We start from the raw sequence: 22,172 nt of genomic DNA, 5'->3' as shown, positions 1-22,172 counted from the left end.
CAGCAGCCCTCTAATCCCACTGCCAGCGGTCTTAGGTTGGAGAACTTAAAAAGATTAGTCTGAGGACAGGTTCTGACACAACAATGCTCCTTAGACTGCCAGGGATCCATATTAATCGGCCGCATTCACAGGCACATTGTGTTCTTGACACGAGCTGCCTCTCACTGTAATGTGTGCTTTTAACGGCTGCCACATGGAGCGGGCTGCGCCTTAAGTGCTCTCGTCTGAAAGGCTGCTAGTGATGCTGCAGAGGCGACTTGACTTTGACAAATCCAGTCTGACCTTGAAATTGGCCTCTCACACATATGTCTGCATGTGTGCATGTACTTGGATGGGTGTTTGTGGGTGCCTGCATATCTTGAAGTGTGTGTGTCTGCCTGGCAGTGTGTTAGTGGTGTGTGTGTGTATATGTGTGCATACTTGTGTATCCATATCTATATATGTAGCAGACTGCATTGGTGCTTTTGGTGTGCCTGTGCGCTAGCAGTGTGGGTATGAGGTTATCTCTGTATATCTATGTGTATATACATACATGTCGTTGAGTGCATGGGTGTGGCTGGCTGTGTGTTAGCAGTGGAAGTGCATGTGTGTGTGTGTGTGTGTGTGTGTGTGTGTGTGTGTGTGTGTGCGCGTATATGTGTGCATGAGCGTATGCATGGTGCAGACGTGTGTGTATATCTGTGTGCTTATACATGTGGATGAACATATGAATGCACGTATGCATGGTACAGACACAGGTGTGCGCAGGGAGCGGTTACCTCACTGGAGTCCTCCTGCTCGTTGATGACCTGGATGGCCTCCTTGGTGGCCTGCCTCTTGGCCTCTGCGAGCGTCTTCTCCATCTTGGCCCGTTCGGCGGCGATCATCTCAAAAGCCTTCTGCTCCGCCTCTGCCACAGCCTTCTGCACCTCATCCATGGCCTGTCGCTTCACCTCGTTCACTGCTTCCTCTGTGGTGGGAGGGGCAGACACAGGGGTCATGACCTCTCACGAATCATCAGCCAACCACCAGCCTCCATCTCACGCAAACTCAAGGGTCTGCTACTGGAACCAGCAATGCTGGTACCACCAAGCAAAGCAATTCCATGTTCACAACAGGTAGACCATGTTCTTAGGTAAACAACAGTATGTTTATTCTCTGAAGGTACTGCAAAAAAGGCCGTGTTTTCCATCTCTGGCCCTGTAGCACATTGTTCAAACACAGTGTTAACAGCCCTCTTCTGCTTCCCTTGAAATCATGTTTACTGAAATTATGGATGTTTGAAAAATGCATCAACAGGCCAACCCAGCTGAAATGTACAAGAAAAGACAACCAGACAATGGCAAAAACAAAGGAGCAATGATATGAGACAACCTGGAAGTGCTATCAACGTGATGAAGACCATGTTTGTTTGTATACGGTTGTGAGTTATAACCTTGTTCTTTTCAAGAGCATTTTCCAAATTATTTCAATGTAGTCCATTCAATGCATGGCACCCTGCTTTCATACCAAATTAAACACTTGGGCCTACCAATGGAATCATTGCGGCAGGTGTTCACTAATCCTACCAACAATCTCTTTTTGTGTGGTGTTGCAAATTCCTTGCTTACTTACTGACAATGGACACAGATCAGATTAATGTGTTGATATAACAAAGGCTCTCTAAGAGCCTTCCCATTCTATAAAGGTAGTCAGCATACATCTAAGAGAGATCTTCCTGTCCTGTATACAGATCCCGGATTCCGAATCCAGTGTTTCAGTCATGGTTCTCTTCCACATTCCTGTCCACATTAAGCCGTAGCTGGATGTTCACGCTTGCCAGACTTCAAAGACGGAGGAATTCTCTTGTGGTAGTAGTGAGGCACAGCAGTAAGGAGCTTGCAACCCAGGGGTTACTGCTATTGTATCCTTGAGTGAGGCACTTAAACTGAACTGCTACAGTGGATATCCAGCCACATTGATGGATGATGCAAGTCATGCAAGTCGCTCTGGGACAAGGCTGACTGCTAAGCAAATAACATACTAATGTACAGCAAGGGTCAGTCAAATTCTACGCACGAGAAGACAGAAGAAAGAGTCTGTACTCTACTCAGCTGCTTCAAAGTAGCTTCATGTGCTCACTGGGGGCCTAGCGAAGATCCCGGGGATCTAAGCGCTGCGTCTATGTGCAAATAAAGCCACCTGAGAATAACAGAGTATTGTGTGCAGACTCTGTTTCTTTCTTTTCCAGTTATGTTTCTGTCCTGCACTGAGCACTGTTTTTAGGATGCCTGCTGAAGGGAAACCATGGAGAGACGTGAGGTTTCACTCAGGTGGGAGGGAGGGGGTGTGTCTCGCTACGCACGGAGGGCTCACCGGCTTTTCTCCAGATCTCATCGGGAACGTGCCCAGAGCCCGGCCGCGGGGCAAACTCTCTCTGGGACTCTGTGGGGAGAGGAGAGGTCGCTTTAGAACACTGTGGCAAGGCAGGGAGAGCTAAAAGGAGAGTAGAGCGGACGCAAGGGGGGCAGAGCTGTCCGAAAAAGGCAAGCCAAAGCGTGTCCCTAACTTAACCTAACGCTATCCCTAACCCGAACAAAACTTGCAGCGGCTGATGTTGAACTGATTTCATTCATATGGCCCCAAGCTGCATTTTGCCTGTATGGAAATCTTATGTAACTGTTTCAAAGCACTCATTTTTAAGACAGCTGTCCGCATGCTTGTGTAGAGACTCCCTACAAGTCTCTGGCCACATTCGTTGACAGGGTTGCTTTGGTATGGCAGGACTGATCTGCTTCTAGCATCTGCAGCCAGGACATGTTGGTTGAAATGGCTATGCTAACAGATGGCTCTGAGCTGGGGAGCCAGCGTCGGTTCCTGTGAAACCAGCCCAGTCATCTGTCCCACCATGGACAGGTTGCTGTGGCATCTGCTGTAGGCATGGATCACCAGGCACTGTAACATACGCTTTCCACCATGCACCAGCATCAGACAAATAGTAATATCGTTCATACACACAATGGCCACTAGAGGGCAGTCTTTAGACACAGCAACTTTAGAGGGCTACCTAATACTGTTCTGGAAAAAATTTACCTTACACAATATAAAATAACAGTAAGATCTGTTTGGTGCTTGAAATGAAAGTGCTCTTATATTTCAAGCACCAAAGAGCCTACAAGTATTACAAATGTATAAGTAATGCAAAAATATAACCCTGTGGTAAGTGCATGGCTGGACACAACAACTCTGTGCCCTGAACAAGGCTCTTACACATACTTGACAGGTCCAATCAAGCATCTGCACAGAGTTTTACCGTCTCACACAACCAGCCAAGGCGCCTTTAATCTGTGCGTACAGGCGAGGTGGGAGACGTAGCGTGACCCCTGCGCGCCTCTCTCACCTGTGTGGACGGCCTCCGTGACGTGGGGGCTGTGGGCCTTGGAGAGGGACAGGGGCTGCCCGCTCTTCCGGGCCTCCTCCTGCTCGCTGGAGCGCCGCCTCCAGTAGTTGAGCTCCTCGCGGTCGGACTCCTGGCAGCGGCGCAGCACGCTGACCGAGCGCCGTGTCTTCTCCACCATGTCCACGATGCAGTTCAGCACCTGGGGAGCAGCACAGATGTCAGCCTCAGGTAAGGCGGATACATTTCATAGCAGTTAAGCAGTCATGTGTTATATCAAAATAATCAATTTATCACTATAACAGACTGAGGAACTCAGACCATGTGTTAACACACTCTTCTTCAGTAACAGGGTAAGGATGCCCAGGCCCTGAAAGGGTCATTTGAGCCCCTCAGCCTGTCCTCTCAGCTAGCAGAACAGCTCTTACGTGGTCAAGGTGCCGCCATTCGTCTGCCCACTCCCTGTCCGTCAGCCTGTGGTCCACCGGCTCTTCATGGTAGCCCCCGTTGGTGCCTGATTAAAAAAAAAATGAAAATATTTCAAATATTCCGAAAGTTCCTGCAGAGTGTCTGGAAAGAAAAACTGAAGCGATGCTCCCATCAATGATTAGCGTGAGGAGGAAAGCTGTGCAAACACACTTCAACATGCATAACCATACGAAAGACTTTGCAGAGTAGCCAGGAGGGTGATGGTGAGATAAAACAAGAAAGGTTTCAAGATAAACATTTTGCTCACACCGCCAAATACTTTTCTTTATTGGTGGGAACAGAATACCAAGATATACTTCCCACTTCTTTTATTGACCGTGATGGAAAGAAGCAACCTGAGAAATGAAAGTCTCTCACTGACTTACACATTGACTGAACGCTAACAGAGTGTGTGGCTCCTGCAGTAACTTCAATTACAGCTAGTGGCCTAGAAGGCCAGCAGAGCAGTGCACGTCCTGCTCTTGTGTTAGCCCACATCTAGGGCAGTGATTTTATGGTGAATTCCAAATGGAGCGCCACCGCATCCAATGAACCGGCAGCGCAGAGAGTTTTACTGTTGCCCCCATGCGATCCCATCTCCAAATGGGCCCGCCCCGCTCCTCTAAATCACTTAGCAGAACAGACAAACACGTTCCAGGGAGAGCTCCGTGCCAACGGGCAAGCTCCCCCCCCCCCCCCCCCCCTCCCCCCCTGCCCCCCACAGTTGAGCTGGGCGCGTCTCCGCCAGGGCCCCAGAACAGAGGGAAAGCCTGTGATGAAAAACAGACATCCAGCACCGCTCAACATGTCAGGCAGCCAACATCTGGAAGTCAGCTGTCAGCGCTCTGCCCGTTACACCCCCCCCCCCTTCACCCCCCCCCATGGCCCTGCTGCTGTCAGAGAGGAGCCGGCCCTCATCTGGAGTGCCCATCACACCGGCTTTTCATCAGGGGGCCCGGACAGGGCCCTGGGCTCCAGCCACCACTAACCAGCCCGGCCTGGCTAAGTGGGTCTGACCTCACAGCTGGTCCGGCACACCCACCGCGATGCGGTTGAGTCACGGCCCCCCACCCCGGCCGTGTAGCTCCCGTTATGACCGTGCCGGGGCCGCATGGGCCGTGCTCGTTGTCAGGCAGCAAGGAGTGGCGGTTGTTTTCATCCGCACCGCTTTTGAAGGCACGTTAACGGCCTTTTATTTGAAACCGCAGCCGCTTCTCAGATCCCACACGCGCGCAGATCAAATGAACGTGCCCAACGCCGGGGGCTAGCATTTTCTCTTTGTTTGCTCACCACACAGAGAGACCTTGGCTAACGAATGTGGAGCGCTACAAGGGGCGGGGGATGGTTGGGCTGGGTTACCTGGGTGCCGTGGCCTGTCCTTCAGGTCTCTGAGCTCCAGGAGGCGCTGCGGGTCCCGGTGCAGGTGAGGCATGCCGATGTCCTCCAGGGCGTAGTGCTGCAGGGGCGGGGGCGTGGGGTGGAGCTGGCCGCCGAGGGGCACGGGCAGGGCGGGGCTGTGTCGGGGGGCGGGGCTGATGGTGCAGATGCGTTTGGCTGGGGGCTCCAGGGGACCAGGGGGCCGCTCGTGGAAGCCGTTCTCCTTGCCCCTGTTCACAAATGACAGGCTGTGTCACCCCTTGCTACACCCATAACCAGCTGCAGCAAAGACCTCTCACTGTCAATAAGTGCTGTGCTTTTCAAAACCAAACCAATTAGATTCCAATTGTGTGTACATTGAAACACTCCACCCCCCCCCCCCCCTGCAGTGTATTAACATTGTGAGCTATCATATATTTGGAATTTGCAAAGTGCTGTGTCACTAAAACAATTCATTGCTAAAAATAACGAAAAACCCAACAAATTGCAAGGACTTAAGATATGCAGTGCCTTGAAATGTGCTCTATCTGCTTATGATTATCAAAGCAAAAATAAACAAGCTTGAAGAACTCCAGGGAGTCCCAACAACACTGTTTTGCAAAAGGAGGAAATTCACAAAGAACATTTTTAATAACAGCACCAGAAATGTTGGCAACTAAAATATCATGCATGATCACAACACACACGTTCCCAGGCTTACAGTAGTGACAGAGCTGAATGCAGGACAGGATGTGCCCCTTCCTCAACAGCTCTGCTACTGCTGACTGCAACCGGGGTCTGCAGAGCTCAGGGCCCTGCGGGAGGTGGAGCAGCACAGCAGGAGGCGGGACAGCACCGTGGGAGGTGGGGCAGCACGATGGGGGGCGGGGTCTCACCTGTCGGGGGTGTGTCTCTTGGCTCCCTCGCCGGGCTCCAGCAGCAGCTCGGAGGAGTCGGGCGGAGACGCCAGGGCGGCGCTCAGCAGCAGGTGCTCGTGCTGGGACAGGTACTGGGCGGGCGTCTGCTTGGCGGCGCGGGCGCAGTGTAGCAGCTCCCTCTGCAGGAGGGGCAGGTTGGCCTGAGGAGAGGGGAGGGGGGAGGGGAGAGCAGAGGAGGCGACACGTCATGGGGGGAATGGGGACAGTGGGAGGAGAGAGGTGCAGTCCACAGTCCCGCCCTGCTTAGACCGCACTAGGACCGCAGGGTCGCCAAAGCCACGCTCTCACGGTCCAGACCAGCCGCGGCGCCACGCGGAGAGCTAAACGGGCCGGGCATCTGCTTAACGTGACAGCAGCTTTAGGGCGATTTCTCACAGCGCGCCTCACAGACGGTTTCGGCGCAGAAACGTTCGATAAATCTTTCTCGGGGCAGCTCTCGGGGACGCCGTCCAAACCGAGTCAATAAACCAGTCGAGAAAGACGGATTCTTCTGGAGCCCTTGCTCATAGAAGGCGATGTGCGCGGGGTGCCAGCACTTGCTGGCGGTTTGGAGGGCGCGTTGAGAAAGAACAGGGCCCTCTTGACTGAAGGCAGGCGCGGCGCGTAATGAGAACCAGGCCCCCCAGGCGAGCGTGGGGATACGCCCACTTCCTCCCCCCCCAGAGGCCGGGCCTCGGCGCACGCGCCTTCTGTCAGCTGGCGGCCTTCCGCGGGTGGAAACGAGATTTCAGGCCCCCCCTCGGAGCCGGACGCCTCCCCCCCATGGAGGAAACACAGAGCCCGCGCGGCACGCGGCACTCGTAAAAGCACAAAAAAGAAAGCTTTAAAGGCGCGCTTCACACTCCCGGATCCTCGATAGAAACCGCAGCAGTGTTTTCCTCTCCCTGAAATTAAGACTCGGGCCCCATCTCCAGAGGCTCCTCGTAAACAAGGCAGAGGAAGGTCTGAGAAACGCCGGTCGCCCCTTGATATCCCACTTCAAAGGCGCAGCCCCCAACGCAATTCCAGACATTCACGGCTTTTGAGGACATTAAAGCTCTGACGTGGTCAACGATTCAGCAAAAAGGAATTAATGCGGAAAATACTGTGGTCGCCCAAATTCAGCAGATAGCGAGAGGAGAGATTTCAGATCCGGTGGTGTAATTTTTTTCTTGGGAATTCCCAGGAACATTGCCACATATGCCTTTTGAAAAAACATCAAGGTACTTCTTTCATCAAGGAGGCTTTAAAATATTTTTGCTAAAGCAATCGGGAAAAAAACAGACTGGCAATCTATGGGGAAACGGAGGAGAGAGGAAGCATTTCTTTTATCACAAGTTCTTAGGGTGCTTCAAGTTACCCTACTTCTAAAAAAAAAACAAAACCCAAAAAACTGGCTGATGGAATTGTTACGAAAACACTGCGCCCAGAGAACCTGTGGAGTTGTGATGTGTCAAATCTGGCTGCAGGCAGACGTCAGAGGAGTTTATGTTCCGCTGTTCTGTGACCTGGAGATAATGCTCCCCCAAAAAACTGCAATTCACCTTGGGCCACCAGCCTGGTCCATCAGACAGCATAGGCCTGATTCTTAGTGGACTGCGAACCCAGTCACATGACACAGGATCACCTGTGAAACTTCGGCTGCAAGACTAGCGAAGGGAGCAGTTAGGCTTTGTGAACCACTTAATATATATACCACTTAATATAAGATAACACATGATAGCTCCACCTATTTTGGGATTCATCTAGTCTCGCTCTCATATGGATATCTAAGATGTCAGTGTTAGAGGTACCTTCAGGAAGGGGATGACAAACGGGCGCAGGGGAAAGTTGGTCGCCTCCTGCAGCCTGGAGTGGAACTCCTCAATGGTGACCGTGGAGTTCTGCAAGGGACAGTAACAGGTTGGTGAGATTTCAAACACAGAAGAAGCAGTAGGCAGACACCCCAGTACAAAAAACTATAAAACTGTGCGTTAGTCTGTTTGCTCACCTCAGCAATGACAAAAACCAATACAAACACCATCCGCAAGACCTCTGAAGAGAACTGTGGACTTCATTACTGTTACGAATGTGCTTGGCGGATTCCCTTGCCTAGTCCACCTTACACACGCCTTCACTTTACCTATTAGCCATTTTGTGATACTGGAAGTTTACTGACACAATTCAGTTAAAGTACCCATTGGCACACCACCAGTGCCATCCACCGGATTCAAGCTTGCAACTCTCTTGGTCAAGGGGCTCAAGCTGGACTCACCACGAGAGCCAGCACCAGGCTGCGCACGCTCTCCCCGATCTCGGGCGAGATGTCGTTGCCGAACTGCTGCAGCGTCGTGAGGAAGCGCTTCAGCTTGCTGAGCTGCCGGGCGCCACATGTCGCCGGGAGTTGCTGGTTGGCCAGCGAGGAGGACGAGGAGGAGGAGGGCCCATTGCTGTAGCGCTGGGGCGGTGAGGGCACGCCGTTCAGGGTGGGAGGGGAGTGATTGATCCCGTTGGTCACTGCGGACAGAGGCAGAGCTAAAAATTAAGATAACGCAATTCTGAGGAAGTCTGAGACTTGTGATAACAGCTTGAGGTTACTGCAGTGGACGTTGCATTGCTTAAATGGTTCAGTGGCAAATGGGTCTACGTGTTTGCCCATGCTAACTCTTTTTGGAATGGGAAAATCTACAGGCCTGTGTACTATAGCACCTTAGATAACACTGATACTTCAACTACACATGGATTGACAGTTAGATCTTTTCCCCGCTGCACCACAAATGATTGTTGGTTTCCTGGGAATTATATCATTGCGGTGGTTGATTCCAACAGCAACCAGTGTGGGCGGTGGGTAGTGTTTTTGAGCATATCTGACGGGAAGCGGGGTAGAGGAGAGGGAGGGGGGGAGGAACTCACAGGTGGTGGAGGAAAAGGAGGCAGGCCGGGGCCCGCTGGGGTTGACAGAGGGCAGGGGAGGCATGGCAGAGGGCGCTGATCTGGAGTGAACTTTGACCTCCACGGGAGAGCCGGGCATGGCAGGGGTCTTCTTCTCTCCACCGTCTGAAAGAGAAAAGGGGGGGGGGGACACAACATTAACACATATGAGAGAAAAAAGAAGAAAAACGAAATTCGGCAGGCAGTTTGCCCTTACCCATGACCTCATAGGGAATAACCGCCCCGGGGGGGGAGGGCCCTGCCTCACATCAACAGCAGAGATTAAGAGCTGGAACGGAAACAATCAAAGAGACGTCTCATCCAGGGAGGGAAATAAATCAGCCAGAGATCGGACACAAAGACCTGCTGTGAGTCACCGGGGTTCAGCGCCAAGACCAGAGAGCTTCCAGAGCGGGGCCCTCTCCGTCCAAAGGAGCACGGGCCCGATTTCTGTCAGAGGAGCGGGTGGGAGGAGAGGGAAAGTTTGTTCCCTGAATTAGCCAGATGTCATCTGGCCGGGCCCGAGATCCCTGCCTGAGCGGTGGATGAAGGAGCCCATTGTGAAGGGTGCCGGAGCCCGCCACCCAGAGCGAGCGGCGGGAAGATTGGCCATTTCACGCTCGCTCTCGGACACCCCACTGCTGCTGGGCCTCTCTCTGTCCGTGCGCGTCAGCCGGGAAGGCCTCGGGGCGGTGGCAGGTGTCGGAGCTGCAGGGCCCAACGCCCGACTGTCACCATCTCCGTGGTCGCCACTCCGGGTGTGAACTTGGAAGGACGTGACCTCGCGGCAATGACTGCTGGTGCACGCGGTTCCACCCACATGAGACCGCTTTCGGTGCCCCGATTGTCCTCTCGGGTGATATGCCACTGTTAGAATGTGACCTTGTGGTAGGAGCAAGCAAAAAGCTCCATGCTCACTCATTAGAATAAACAAACTATGGATAAACAAAGAACATGACATCAACAAAATGAAGTGTGGTAAAAAGGGAATTCCATTTTGTTTCGCTTGGTTGCTCCTTGTCCACTCTAAAACAAACGTAACACGCATTATTATTGTTTTGTCACTTGCAGTAAAGGGGTAAGGGCATGTGTAATAATGACCAATGACTTATGAGTAAGAACATTAGATGTTTGATTAAAAGGGCTTCAGCAGCATTTTAAAGTTGTTTTATCGTGCTATCAGGTCAGACCACCACACAAGGATCAGCATTGCAACCGAGAAACTTAAAGCTCATACTTTAAAATGCAATAGGCCAATGATATGGTACTCTGTCTCCCCTTCCTGTATTCTATCCTCTCTACTGTTCCAGCAGGGTCTGGTCAGTGCGGTGTCCTCTGTTATAAACACGTCAGATAACTCTTCGTAATCCGGCCTGACAAAGTGATGAAGGCCACCGCATGGCGAGGGCTGGCTCTGAGGTCAGCTTACACACGCTGTGCGGATCTGAAAAAGCCAGCTCTCCCACAGAGAGACCCAACAGGCCCATCTCAAGTGAAAAGGCACCGTTCTGCCAACGAGATGGACGTTCTGGACAGACAGCGCTCTATCGTAGAAATGGTCATAAAAAAAACATCTTGATTTCTCATTCAAATTCCACCTCATAAAACATTTCCCCTCGAGTGAAATTCTTCTCCAGACTCAAGTCTCACTCAGCGTAAGCTTGGTATACGCTCACATAATCGGAAAAAAAGAGACGAGAACAGCCGCTCGCCTAGTGGATCTCGGAGGTTATTTACGACAGTAGAAGCCATTAAACGATGCACTGTTAAACTCAACTTCAGACGTACAACTGTATAGTGAAAAGAAACAAGCAACAGATTATACTAGCGACCAAAACGCTCTGAAAACCATTCACTCATTCATTAATGCGCACACTGAATTGTGTTGCTTTATGGGTATAGTAAAACTATAAAACCAATACAACAGTATTAATCCAAACTTCACAAATTATGAGAAACAATAAATCAAAGGAGTGTGAGATTAACATTGTACTGCTACCAGGTCACCTTGCTGCGGGTTCCTGCCAGAGGGGGGGTCAACCTGAGCGCAGCAGATACACTCTCAGGCCCCAGGTCAGACTTAGTTCTCCCTTGTTCTCTCTCTCTCACAGCCTTCACCATCTTTTGAGTTTGAGATGGATAGTCTATTTATTTTTATTATTATTTTTATCTTGTGTATCATTTTACGAGGCAGAAAAACAGGTTGTTTAATATGGCTTAAAATGGCTTCATAAACTGTCTGGTGAGGGAAGGGGAGGGGTTTAGCCCTTTGTGTTCTCCAGTGGAAACTTTGGAGGTGCAGCCATGAGGGAATGTGAAACTTAATTTCTCTCTCTCTCTCTCTTTCTCTCACATACACACACACACACACACACACACACACACACACAGAGGAATGTTAGAATGAGAAACACACACACTGAGACACACATTCACACACACATACACACTCTCACATGGTGGAATGAGAACACCAATGGGTCTGCACTGCCGCAGCGTCATGTGACCGCGGTTCTGGCAGCTCTGTGACTCCTCCATCTGAGCCCTGCGCCCGCTTGCCGCGCCTGGCCTTGGCTTGCTCCGCCCCCTCTCCACCTGCTTGGAGCAGAGGCCCACAAACAGGCCACTCTGTGCTTCTGTGATGCTGGCCTCAACATGGGCACAGGTTCTCTCTCATGCTTGTAAACACAGTAAAAACCCAAGGCCGAGGTTGCGAGGGCAGAGGGATTACCAAAAATGAGAAGGGAAACTTTCTGGAATTTATAGCGACGAGCAATTTTGGTACTTTTCAATGAAGTGCTTTTTTAAAGGATGAAAGAAACTTGTTCACGTCATTTTCTAACGCTGGGAATACAGCCATTTGGGTGTTTCCCCACGTTAACTTGTCAGTTGTTCAGATGTTACGCTATCCAGCATCTGTTGCATAAAATCAGTAACGCATTTGAATGTCTTTACATGTGTGCGTGTGAGGGAAATAAACATACAGCTTGTGCCAGAACTAAAAGATGAATCATGAGATGCTGTATTTGAATAAGAGGATCTCTTATTATCTTTTATGATATATTATTTGGCTTAAGTGTTGTGCACATTGCACCATCTGTTTCAGCCAACTCCCATTTCCAAGAGCCTGCCTTTTCCAGGGGTTCAGTAATGTCAAAGGTCAAAAGAGAGACTGCTATTCCTTTGGCATAAAGTGAGCGAGAGCTGACAGCTACCTTGAGTGTTTTCAGCAAAGGCCCATACTCAACCTGATGTTCCTGCATGTTCCAGACAGAAAAAAAAAACAGATTTTCCCCCGGTGTCTATATTTTGCTACTGGAGAGCGATCTCCATGTACCAGCTCATGTGGACACAGGAGAGCTATCAATAGAGTGCACCCGCAGGGAGGACTTGTTCTGTTCCTGGAGACACCCAGGGTAAATAGTGACCTGGAACACCGCGTTCACTTCGCCGGACTGCGTGCCACCTGTCACCGTTTCAGCCCAGGAAAAGGACGCTCTTGGTGCCCGAAAAGCACCCACGTTACTGCTGCAAAGCCTTCTGGGAGATGCCAAGAACATGGCTATGTGCACCTTCGCGAAATGCCTAATTGCTCTCATAACCCCATACTCACAGCATAGACCTCAACCTAAAAAAAAGAATTGGGAGTGCAAATGCCAAGATGCTTCTTTTGCCTGATTTATGTTATAGAATGCTTTCCAAACAGAAGCGGTTAGGATTTGACAGTCATAAAGCTCTAAAAAGAAAGCAAAGCTAAACATATTTGGTCGAAACAACAAGAGCAGAATGCTTTTCTTATTCAGATTACTTGAGTTTTCTACTTTTGCCTTGATTTGTGTCCTTCTTCCTAATCACCTATCCACACTCTTAAGAGTACACATAATAAGAACAATAATAAAAAAATAATATTCTAATATTAAATACCTAACACACTACATATTAATAAAAAGCTTTTTTCTTTACATTCAAAATACAATCATGAGACAAGGATGGGAGACTTGAACAACAGAATTCATTGGAGAATTGAGGAACAATGGGTCATTCATTTATACGTAAAAATGTAAATAAAATCTTTTTCCTTTATGTTTCTGGGTCCCTTTGATGCCAAATTGGTCCACACCTTGTGACATTTTTTAATCAGCTTGTCTTTGTGAAGCAGACAGGCTGGTGACATGGGAAAAGCAGGGTGGAGAGGCTGACCGGGCCCTCCCAGGCCTGGAGACCAGAAAGAGAGTCATTGTTGGGGGCCAAACACCCTCGGCTCTCGGGCCATCAATGTCACCTGCAATTTCCTCTCGGAGGGCCGGGAATTGAAGACAGACCAGGGCCGATACGAAAGCCAGGCGCCTCTCTTTCCATTTGCGCCCCACGTGACCGCCGGCGCTGGCCATTAAACCCTCTCTGCGTGCCGCCCGGGGAGGAAGCCATCCGCGCGTTATCGGCCCCGCCCACCCGCCGGCGGGCTCGTTTCAGCATGAAAAAACGCTGCCGGCCCGGCAGGAAATTTACAGAGCAGGAGTCTGTGCGACTGCGGAGCGACTGCGTGGCGGGGGGCCGCTGACCTGACAGGAGAGCTTCCAGGCACGCGCTGGACAAAAGCGTCACCGCGACGTCGTCCGCGTGAGAGCAAACTGCGGGCACGCACGCCCAGTTCAAACAGAGCCCTGATATTCTGATAAACAGTAACCGAGGAGCTGAGCCAGCCGTCTGTAAATGACTGAGGAGCGCATCACGAGGCGTGCGTTGTTTAAAGAGAGACGCCGGAGGCGCGGGGACATGCTTAACGCGGAGTGAGAGCCTTGAGGAGGCCCTCCAGGTGGCTCCAGTCCCCGGGTCTAATAAGCATGCAAATTCACAGCTGCGCCGATGTCAGGTGAATGGAAAATCCATGCGAAAAGGCATGGGCAGCAGGCATGAAGAACACACATGAACCTGGATATACACACAGCTAGATGTACTACATTTTACACACATGTTCAAACACCCCCCTCCCATCAACCCCCCCCCTCCAACATGCATACTCACAAACACACACACACAGTTCCATCAGGGGACAAATTATGCACCTTCAGGTTGATAATATGAATCCATGTGGAAGAAATGCAAGCAGCATAAAACAGCTGTCCACAGACCCCAAACTTCTTCTGTTGTCAAAATAAAAGTCTGCACCTGGCTGCTTGGAACAATAAATGGCTGTATACAAGGCACTTTATTTTATTAGTTCTTCAGTGATTGGGCCCTGTGACACAGAAAACAATGCAACAGAGAACGGAGATCTGGAACCGAAACGCTACTGTAACACAGCAGAGCAATAAAAGAAATTAAAAAATATATAACATTGATACAATTACAAAAAGATGTTATTACAAACAAAATACAAACAATGTTTCCCAAAGCACCTCAGCTTAGCTACCTTTCACATGTTTGGGTGCAGTCACTTGACTTAAAGTGCCCTGAGAATTGTTTGCTGAAACCAGTAGCGTAATGCTGAGGCCAAAATCTTTGGTTGGATGCGTGGAGCATTTATCAAGTAGACTTGCAAGGACCAAATCAATGCTTTATCTTGGTTTAATTCTAGAATTTACTTTTGAGTGACGCACCAATGACATTTACGCTGCTTACGGTAAGGCGAGCCCTTTGTACTTCAGGGAGGGACACTCGGTGGCGGTGGCACTGATTTGAGTGATGTGGGGCCAACGACTTTCTCCACGTGCCACATGTGACGGGGACTTCCTGGCAGGAGGCCCCGATGACCCGACCTTCTGCCCTCTCTGACCTTAAATGGCAAACAGGTCCCCAGTCTCACCCCAGTCACTACAGACGGGCTGACACATCTCTGCAGGAGCAACGACCCAATAATAATCACTCTTTAATGAGCATTCTCATGATAACGGTTCAGCTCTTAACATACATTAAGGGCTGCGTTCAATTAACATTTGTCCCTACCTCTGATTAACAGATAAATGCAACTGTCATCTTTTTAAATAAAGATTCAGTTTGTTTAATTGATTTTGGAGATCCTTGCTCTTACCAAACTTCATCTGCAAAGAATAAAGGTAACACTTGCTTTGAATTGTGGGTTAAGATAAGTAAAAATGTTACTTCTATGTTTTTTGTCAAATTAATATGCTTTCACATGATGGTGGTGGTAAACAATTTCATACACATATACGATGCACACATTTATGTCAATTATACATTTAAGTAATAATCACCACCAGTATCTGAAGCTGAAAGCTATGAAATGGATATCAAATCCAGCAAATAATCTAGTCCCCTCCAGCCTATTTCCATTATCCTTAAGTATATCAGATAACCACTCAGAGAAGGGAGCCCGCAGGCCTGAGGATACTAAAGGGTTAAAGCCATCAGCTCCTTCACTGCAGTGCTGCTGACACACACACACACACACACATACACACACACACACACACTGCCGTTCCTCTGTCCTCTCTACCATATGGATCTAATCGGGCAAGAGCCAGCCAGCCAGCTGGGGCCTCCAACAGTCACCTGTGATGGAGAAAAGGGACAGAAGGGCGCAGATTCTCAGCTGAGGCGGAGACAATGTGTGTGTGTGCGTGTGTGTGTGTGTGTGTGGGGGGGGGGTAAAGCCACAAGACTAAAGGGTACAGCACGGAGAGCAGACCACAGAGCAAACAAAGAGGGCACCTGGTCCCTGTCTGTCCAAAAGCAATGACAATACACCGCACATCTGTTCCTAAATCCCCCCACCCCCCCCCCCCCCCAACCACCACCACCATCACAAACCACCCCCACCCCCCATCTCCACCCTTTCGCCAAACTGCATCTTACAGCACCGCAACAGGTTCGAGCTTCTGCTTAGCCGGGCGGCTGGACAAACACACACACGCACGACTCTCATTTTCAGCCCTGTTTGTTTGTGTTTTCGAGCGCACCCACGTTCGGTCGCCTTGCAATGCCACAAAAGACGCTCGCCCCTTCCTCTCGTTAGAGGCTTGCATTTGAATACGTCGTTTAGGGTAACCGGGCCTTTCGAGCCGCCACAAAAGTAGCATGACAAAAGGTGCCTCACAAATCCAGTGAGCCGCGATCTACATAAACCGCAAAAAGAGCCAACCCCCTCACCCGAAAAAACCTACCCCTGCTGAGTAGTCGCTGTCGCCCAAAAGGGATTTATATCTGAAACAATAGCACTGGGCAGTTAATGATTCCCCCGGTCAGGTGACCACTGAATGCAGGGGCTCTGTATTTGTACACAAATTAATATCATTTACTGGGTTTTGTTTGGGCAGGCAGGACTGTGTCTTTTCAATTCTGCCATCCAGGGTTTTCTTGTTGAATATCCTATTCTTAAGTCAGGATTCCAGACAAAAGCGTGTGCCTCCACTGAATGGATTCCTTGTGCAAAGAGAGATATGTTTTTTTAATTACGGTGCAGTGCTCCAACTTTAACGCGCTAATATGTCCCACCTTGTCTGGTGGTGCTCCTGTTTTTCACTCACCAAAAGTTAAATCAAATGCACCTTTTTAAAAACATGCCGCAAATAATACTGCTTTAGTTTTTAGAACATTAACATATCTGCCGACTCATACTTTCAGAGCATGCTCAGTGAAGAAGTGGGACATACTTTACCGTATATTGGTAAACGCCGGCTTGCAGTTCTTGGCAGTACCATCAGGGCATTGACTAATGACGGCCTCTGCTGGGCAGTAGAAATGAGTCTGTGAGTGTGTTTGCTTCAGGAAAGCATCCCTCTCCACTGAGTAAGACCTGGCGTAGAGAAGTACCCGTGTTTCGTTAGGGGACAAAGGCGTTTGAGAGTGGTTGTGTGGCCTGGGTATGTTTTGACAGGTGAGGATAATTAGTTCACACATTATGGGTGCCCCCACAGACACCCAGAAAAGCAATAGATTCGGAATTGAGTCAGAGACACGACGCGTGTTTTTCTTGGCAGTGTCGAGACTCTTGCCTCAGGACCGACCCACAGAAAGTCGGGCCCCTTCCCAAGACAAATAAGGCGCCTCTACAAAAAAATGAGTGCATTCTCCCTGTTAAATTAGTTTCAGTTTGCAACGGGGACACTGTCGTCTCAGGCTAGGGCAGGGGGTCTTCCTGATGGAACGTTCTCTCCTTAAAAGCAACCGGATTCACAACACCAACAATTGCAGAAATGCAAATTGCTATGTTGAGCTGGCGACAACTGCCGGCAGCACACATGCGAAAATGACTACTGGCACTGATGTAAGTAGGGCGCTGGCAGAGGGCTGAAATAAACCATGCCCCAGAAATACTGGACACTGTAATCAGAGAGCAGCACTTTAAAACCTGGGGGGACTCATAAAACGGTAGTCGCCCCTTGTCAGGGAGAGGACTGCATGCACTGCACATTTCTTACGTAAGAACCATCTTTCCCCAAATGCTCACTTACAGACCTCTGTTGTTAATCAAAAGGCCTATTTGATAAAGTGTCTTCTGTGGTGCTGTAAGCACCACCACACACTTACCGTGAGGGCTCACAGAGCGCTGAGGGGTGGGCTGACTGTAGGATGAGTGTGAGTGTGTCACTGTTGTGGTACACAGCGGGGGTGGAAGGAGTGCTGGGTGGCAGGGGAGCAGGTCAGTGACGTGGGGGCCCAGGAGGAGAGAGTCAATGGGCCTGAGACAATGGGAGAGGAATGAGGACAGATGGAGGCAGATGGAGGGATTGGAGGGGGATGCAGAGAGATGGAGAGGCATACAGCAAGAGGGAGATAAGAGCGGAGATGTGTGGAGACTGAGAGAGAGATGGACAGAGAAACAGAGATAAAGAGGGAGATGGAGAGGGATTGAAAGAGGTGCAGAAAGACAGAGAGAGATACATTGAATGAAAAAGGAAAGAAAAAGAGCCAAGGACAAAGACAGAAAGAGAGATAAAGAGGAAAGGAGAGCGGTGGAGAAAGAGAGAAAGAGACAGGCAGAGAGAGCAGCAGGAAACGTATTCAGGGGGGTGACATTTGGGTCATTTAGACCATGACAGCAGGGACACAGCCAACAGTCCAGGTTTGGGCCCCAGCAGGAGAGCTCAGCCAACAGGCCATCAGCCTTCAGCCCATTAGCATTCATATCTTCAGCCCCGGCCCCCAACCTTTTAAACTGCACTACAGCACTTAACGCAATCTCCATTTTTATTATGCACAACACATTACAAGTTCAACAGCACAAATTGCTATTCATGATTAATTTATAATGAGCCATTTCATCCTCGCTGGTAATGAATTAAAAGATCCTGAAAACCACAAGTAAAAGACAGCTTAAGAGAGCCCACTAAAACTTGATGTGTCACCAGAGGTAGTAAGCCAGACTCGGTCATTTGAGCTGGCCGACTGGTGCACGACTGACAGGCTGCTAAAGCACTTAATGTACAGCGGAATGAAAGCAGAACTCTTCCTGCAAGTTTGCAAAGCTGCAACAGCACTTCTACTGTTTGGCAACAAATACAAAATTCAGATATAGTAAGAAGCTTCATACATGAAATCTCACACACAGTTCCTGTTCTTCACTGTCAGGTGGTACAATAAGTAGCTGTGTAACACTTTTTCTCCAGACTAATTCCCACTGTGGAAGGATTATTTATTTGACAAGACAATTTATTTCTTTGACAATTACAAGCCAAATGAATATATTAAATTCACTTTTAATAATCACTGAAACAGACATTTGCAAAGCATACAGAAAAGCTCATATACCCTCATATAGAGCTCCGGTCATTTCCACATTGATTCGTCACCATCAGTCACTGCGCTCGATCAAACCACTTTTAGCTGGATTTTGTTTTAATTGCCCTTTTGCAATGATGCACAACTTTCATCTCATCCTCTGAATGAACTCTGCACTAATTAAAATAACACTTTGAGCATAAGGCTTGTTTTAAGGAAACTGCCAACTGCAGTAATCCAACCTTTGATTGAACTGGCACTGTCTTGACAGATAGGCCTGAGCCAGCCTACTTTCCACCATTGTTGTGAATGGCTGCTGACAGAAGAGGAGCTGACAAGAAAGAGGGGGCACTGACATCTGGAACAAAAGGATTAAGGAAGAGGGTGCCATTTCCATTCTGACAGGATCAGAGCAGAGGCCAAAATGAAAGTTTATGAATAGTTTCACGCATAGAGAAAAGGTGAACAGATATGAACTGCATTGGGGTTTGTTTGTCTTATAGAATTCATTTCACACATGGCACTCCCTCCACACTCACACACACACACACATACAAACAACACTCCTGCTCATACCCTCTCACTGGAGAAGAATGTGAGCTGAAAGCAGTGGGGGGGTAAATGCGCATTGACCACAGAGAGAAGGTGTTTGTCTTGGACGGCAGCCCGTTTCGGAGGGTCATCAGGTCCGCGCCGGCGAGGGGGCCCGTCAGATGATGCGATGTGGGCCCGCGGCCAACACAAACGCCCCCGTCCCTCCCCCGGAGGTCGGGGGATGATGGATGGGCGAGAGACGCCGCGGCCCGCTGTGACGGGCACCCTCCCGCGTTCTACCTTCACGACCCCGGCGGCCTTCCCTGCCGCCCCTGGAGGGAAGCCAGCAGGGGGCACCGCGCAGACAGAGACGGCCTTGTCGGCCTGCTTCCCCCCCACCCCTGTGCATTGGATTCCTCCGTCGGGAGCCGGGAAGGGTGGGAGGGAAGAGTGACAAAAACAATGTTGGAAAGGGCCAGGTACTGCATGACCCCCCCCCCCCCCCCCCCCCCTTACACACACACACACACACACACAGCCAGAACAGTGATGTTCTGTGATGTACTCTGACGTTAAGATCACAGTCCATCATCAATGGAGGGCCTTACCCACAACAGAACCGACGACCCCATGCTTCTTTACCAGCCGTTGTGTCAAACAAAGGCCTGTCAGGGGTCACTGGACAGAGCACAAAGCATTACTGCAGAGCCCTTCTCCACACCCAAAGGAGGACTCCAAAAGACCTGCCTTGGTCTTGACCCTGCTTGTACTGAGCCCTCCAGAGCACCTCGATAGCTGTCAGGACAAAGGGCCCATTCAGCGCCACACGCCCACGCACAATGACACGGCCATTCGAGAGCAAATCGTTTCGATTGGAAGGGCTTCTTAACACGCAACGACAAGCCCGAGGCCTGATACCGCAGCCCTGGTCACTGGAGCTAATTTACAGCTTCCGGTTCAAAACTTAAAGCAGATGCTTTGTGTTCGTCTCAACCACAAGCCCCTCTCCAGCCACAATCCCATGCACAGCAAGAGTTTATAGGGCTTAGATAGATGACGAATCTCCTGAGAGGTCAACGGTTATTTTACGAATGCCAAGAACTTTGAGGACATTGTTCATGAAATTTACTACCATTTTTAATGTGGACACATTTAAGAGCATAATAAAGGAATACCGACAAAAAGCAACCGGAACAGTTTAAGGTAAAGGCTGAATTACAGGAGAGCAACTGGTGGCTGGTGAAACAAGAATAATTTACTCCTCACCTTCTTCTATGGTAGATATACAGAAAAAAGCAATAAAACTATCAATGAAACCATGTAGTAAATACCATAAATATTCTGCAAATGTTCACCATTAAAGCTTAATGCGTGGATGTTCACTTCCACCAAGAGTCAGCAAAACCTACAAACACCACAACACTGGTTCACAATGCTCTCCATCTTAGATACTGTTACTTGGTTACTTAGTGTAATGAATACATCACACATCTTTCCTATTTAGGTCAAATATTTTGCAGTTTATGAATGCAAGACATTTGAAAAATAAACACAAACAGAAATGATGGTTTAGAGCAATGACACACAGAAGGCAAACAAACCACAATGTTTTCCCTAAACACTGCTATCTTAATGACATCTCTTAAGGGCTCTCAAGGATAATGAGAGATAAAGAAACATCAATTCACAAGAATAAAGCTGACAGCAACCAACACGGCCATGTGCACACAGACGGTGTGACAGTCCGTTGGCCACACTCCGACACACCACGTCCCAGCTCAGATGCATTTCAGAGCGTTTCGACTACGAGGGTCCCCCCGAGCGCCTCAGGATATCCGAAACTCCCACCCCTTGTTCATCCCTGCCCCCTGTCCTGTCAGACACACCACGAAACCGTCACCCCTCGTCTGTGAGGTCCAGGTAAAATGGGAGCCAGCCCTCCACCACGACTCGCGCCCACACAGCGCAGACTGCCGTCCAAATGTACATCGCTGCTCAAAACACCGAGGAGCTAAAAGGGTGACGAATAAAAACTCACATCTGCAAATGCCTGGCAAGCGCAGAAATGAACAGCTTGCCTCCTTCCTCCTCTCCTTTCAGACGAGGCACACGTGACTTTAGCCTGCGTTTTACATCACTGTCAATCACTGACAGATCAACTGCTGATCTCATCATTAGAATGTTGTTTGCAGTGCATCCTGGGTAGTTTTGAATGTGCGGCAGTGCTACCTGTACCACTCCCAAGAAATGGCATGTAGATACGTGTTCCAAATATCTGTGCTGAAGAGTACTCTAATGAGACCTGACGTAGCTTCCTTTCAGGGAACCAGGTTAATTTCTTCCCACTTCATCCCTGTTCACCAGACTTCCACTCAATGTCATGGGTCCCCCATATTGCTGTGAGTTCAGCTTCTTCAGATCCCTAGTCGCTCCCCTGAGTTGAGGGATCTGCTTTTACTCTCCCAACTACTTTAAAAAGCAATGAAGAGCACCGCAAACCAAACACGCAACAAATGGTGCTTAAAATGAATGGCACATAAAAGGCTAACGCAACACAAAGCCCCATCTGCACTCTGCTATCTGAGTCACATCCCTGCTGACTCGTTTAGCCTTCAAGGATAAAGAGATGAGGTGTTAAGCCCCCGTTAGGAGCAACATGTCCATGTAGCAGAGGACGGCAAACGCATGCACACACACGCACCCACACACACACACACACACACACGCATACACACACACTTCTCTCACCTCCTCCCTGTTGTGCTCCCGCTCTCAGTCTCACTCCTTTGACTGTAATCCGTTTGCTTTCTCGTCTTTTTCTTCCTCCCTCTCTCTCTCTGCCTCTCTCTCACTCCCTACCTTCATGTGCTGGGCATGTGTTTGTGTTCCCACATATGTGAGCTGTGGAGTGACCCAGGCGGCTAGTCGGGAGCCAGGGAAACACAGATGGG

The 22,172-nt window shown here is 49.5% G+C and overlaps 1 protein-coding gene across 3 annotated transcripts in view; it reads right to left on the bottom strand.

The window, feature by feature from the left end:
• LOC118780980 (protein CBFA2T2-like) overlaps positions 1-22,172 on the bottom strand; it is a 33,984-nt gene that overhangs the window by 1,629 nt on the left and 10,183 nt on the right. Inside the window, exons 1-10 of one of the 3 annotated variants that reach the window (XM_036533795.1) lie at positions 21,970-22,139; positions 8,989-9,132; positions 8,351-8,592; positions 7,890-7,979; positions 6,076-6,257; positions 5,183-5,430; positions 3,784-3,869; positions 3,359-3,557; positions 2,335-2,403; positions 759-949 (exon numbers count right to left, since the gene is read on the bottom strand). In XM_036533795.1, coding sequence (XP_036389688.1) covers positions 759-949; positions 2,335-2,403; positions 3,359-3,557; positions 3,784-3,869; positions 5,183-5,430; positions 6,076-6,257; positions 7,890-7,979; positions 8,351-8,592; positions 8,989-9,106 — 1,425 coding nt within the window. In that variant the 5' untranslated portion in view covers positions 9,107-9,132; positions 21,970-22,139. Of the gene's footprint in view, positions 1-758; positions 950-2,334; positions 2,404-3,358; positions 3,558-3,783; positions 3,870-5,182; positions 5,431-6,075; positions 6,258-7,889; positions 7,980-8,350; positions 8,593-8,988; positions 9,133-21,259; positions 21,719-21,969; positions 22,140-22,172 lie in introns of those variants that run through there. The other 2 variants (XM_036533796.1, XM_036533794.1) reach the window with 2 other exon arrangements.

This window comes from Megalops cyprinoides, chromosome 7, assembly GCF_013368585.1.
Source record: "Megalops cyprinoides isolate fMegCyp1 chromosome 7, fMegCyp1.pri, whole genome shotgun sequence".
Classification (NCBI taxonomy): domain Eukaryota; kingdom Metazoa; phylum Chordata; class Actinopteri; order Elopiformes; family Megalopidae; genus Megalops; species Megalops cyprinoides.
Note: the sequence above shows the minus strand (reverse complement) of the source record. Positions and strands in the feature narration are given on the sequence as shown.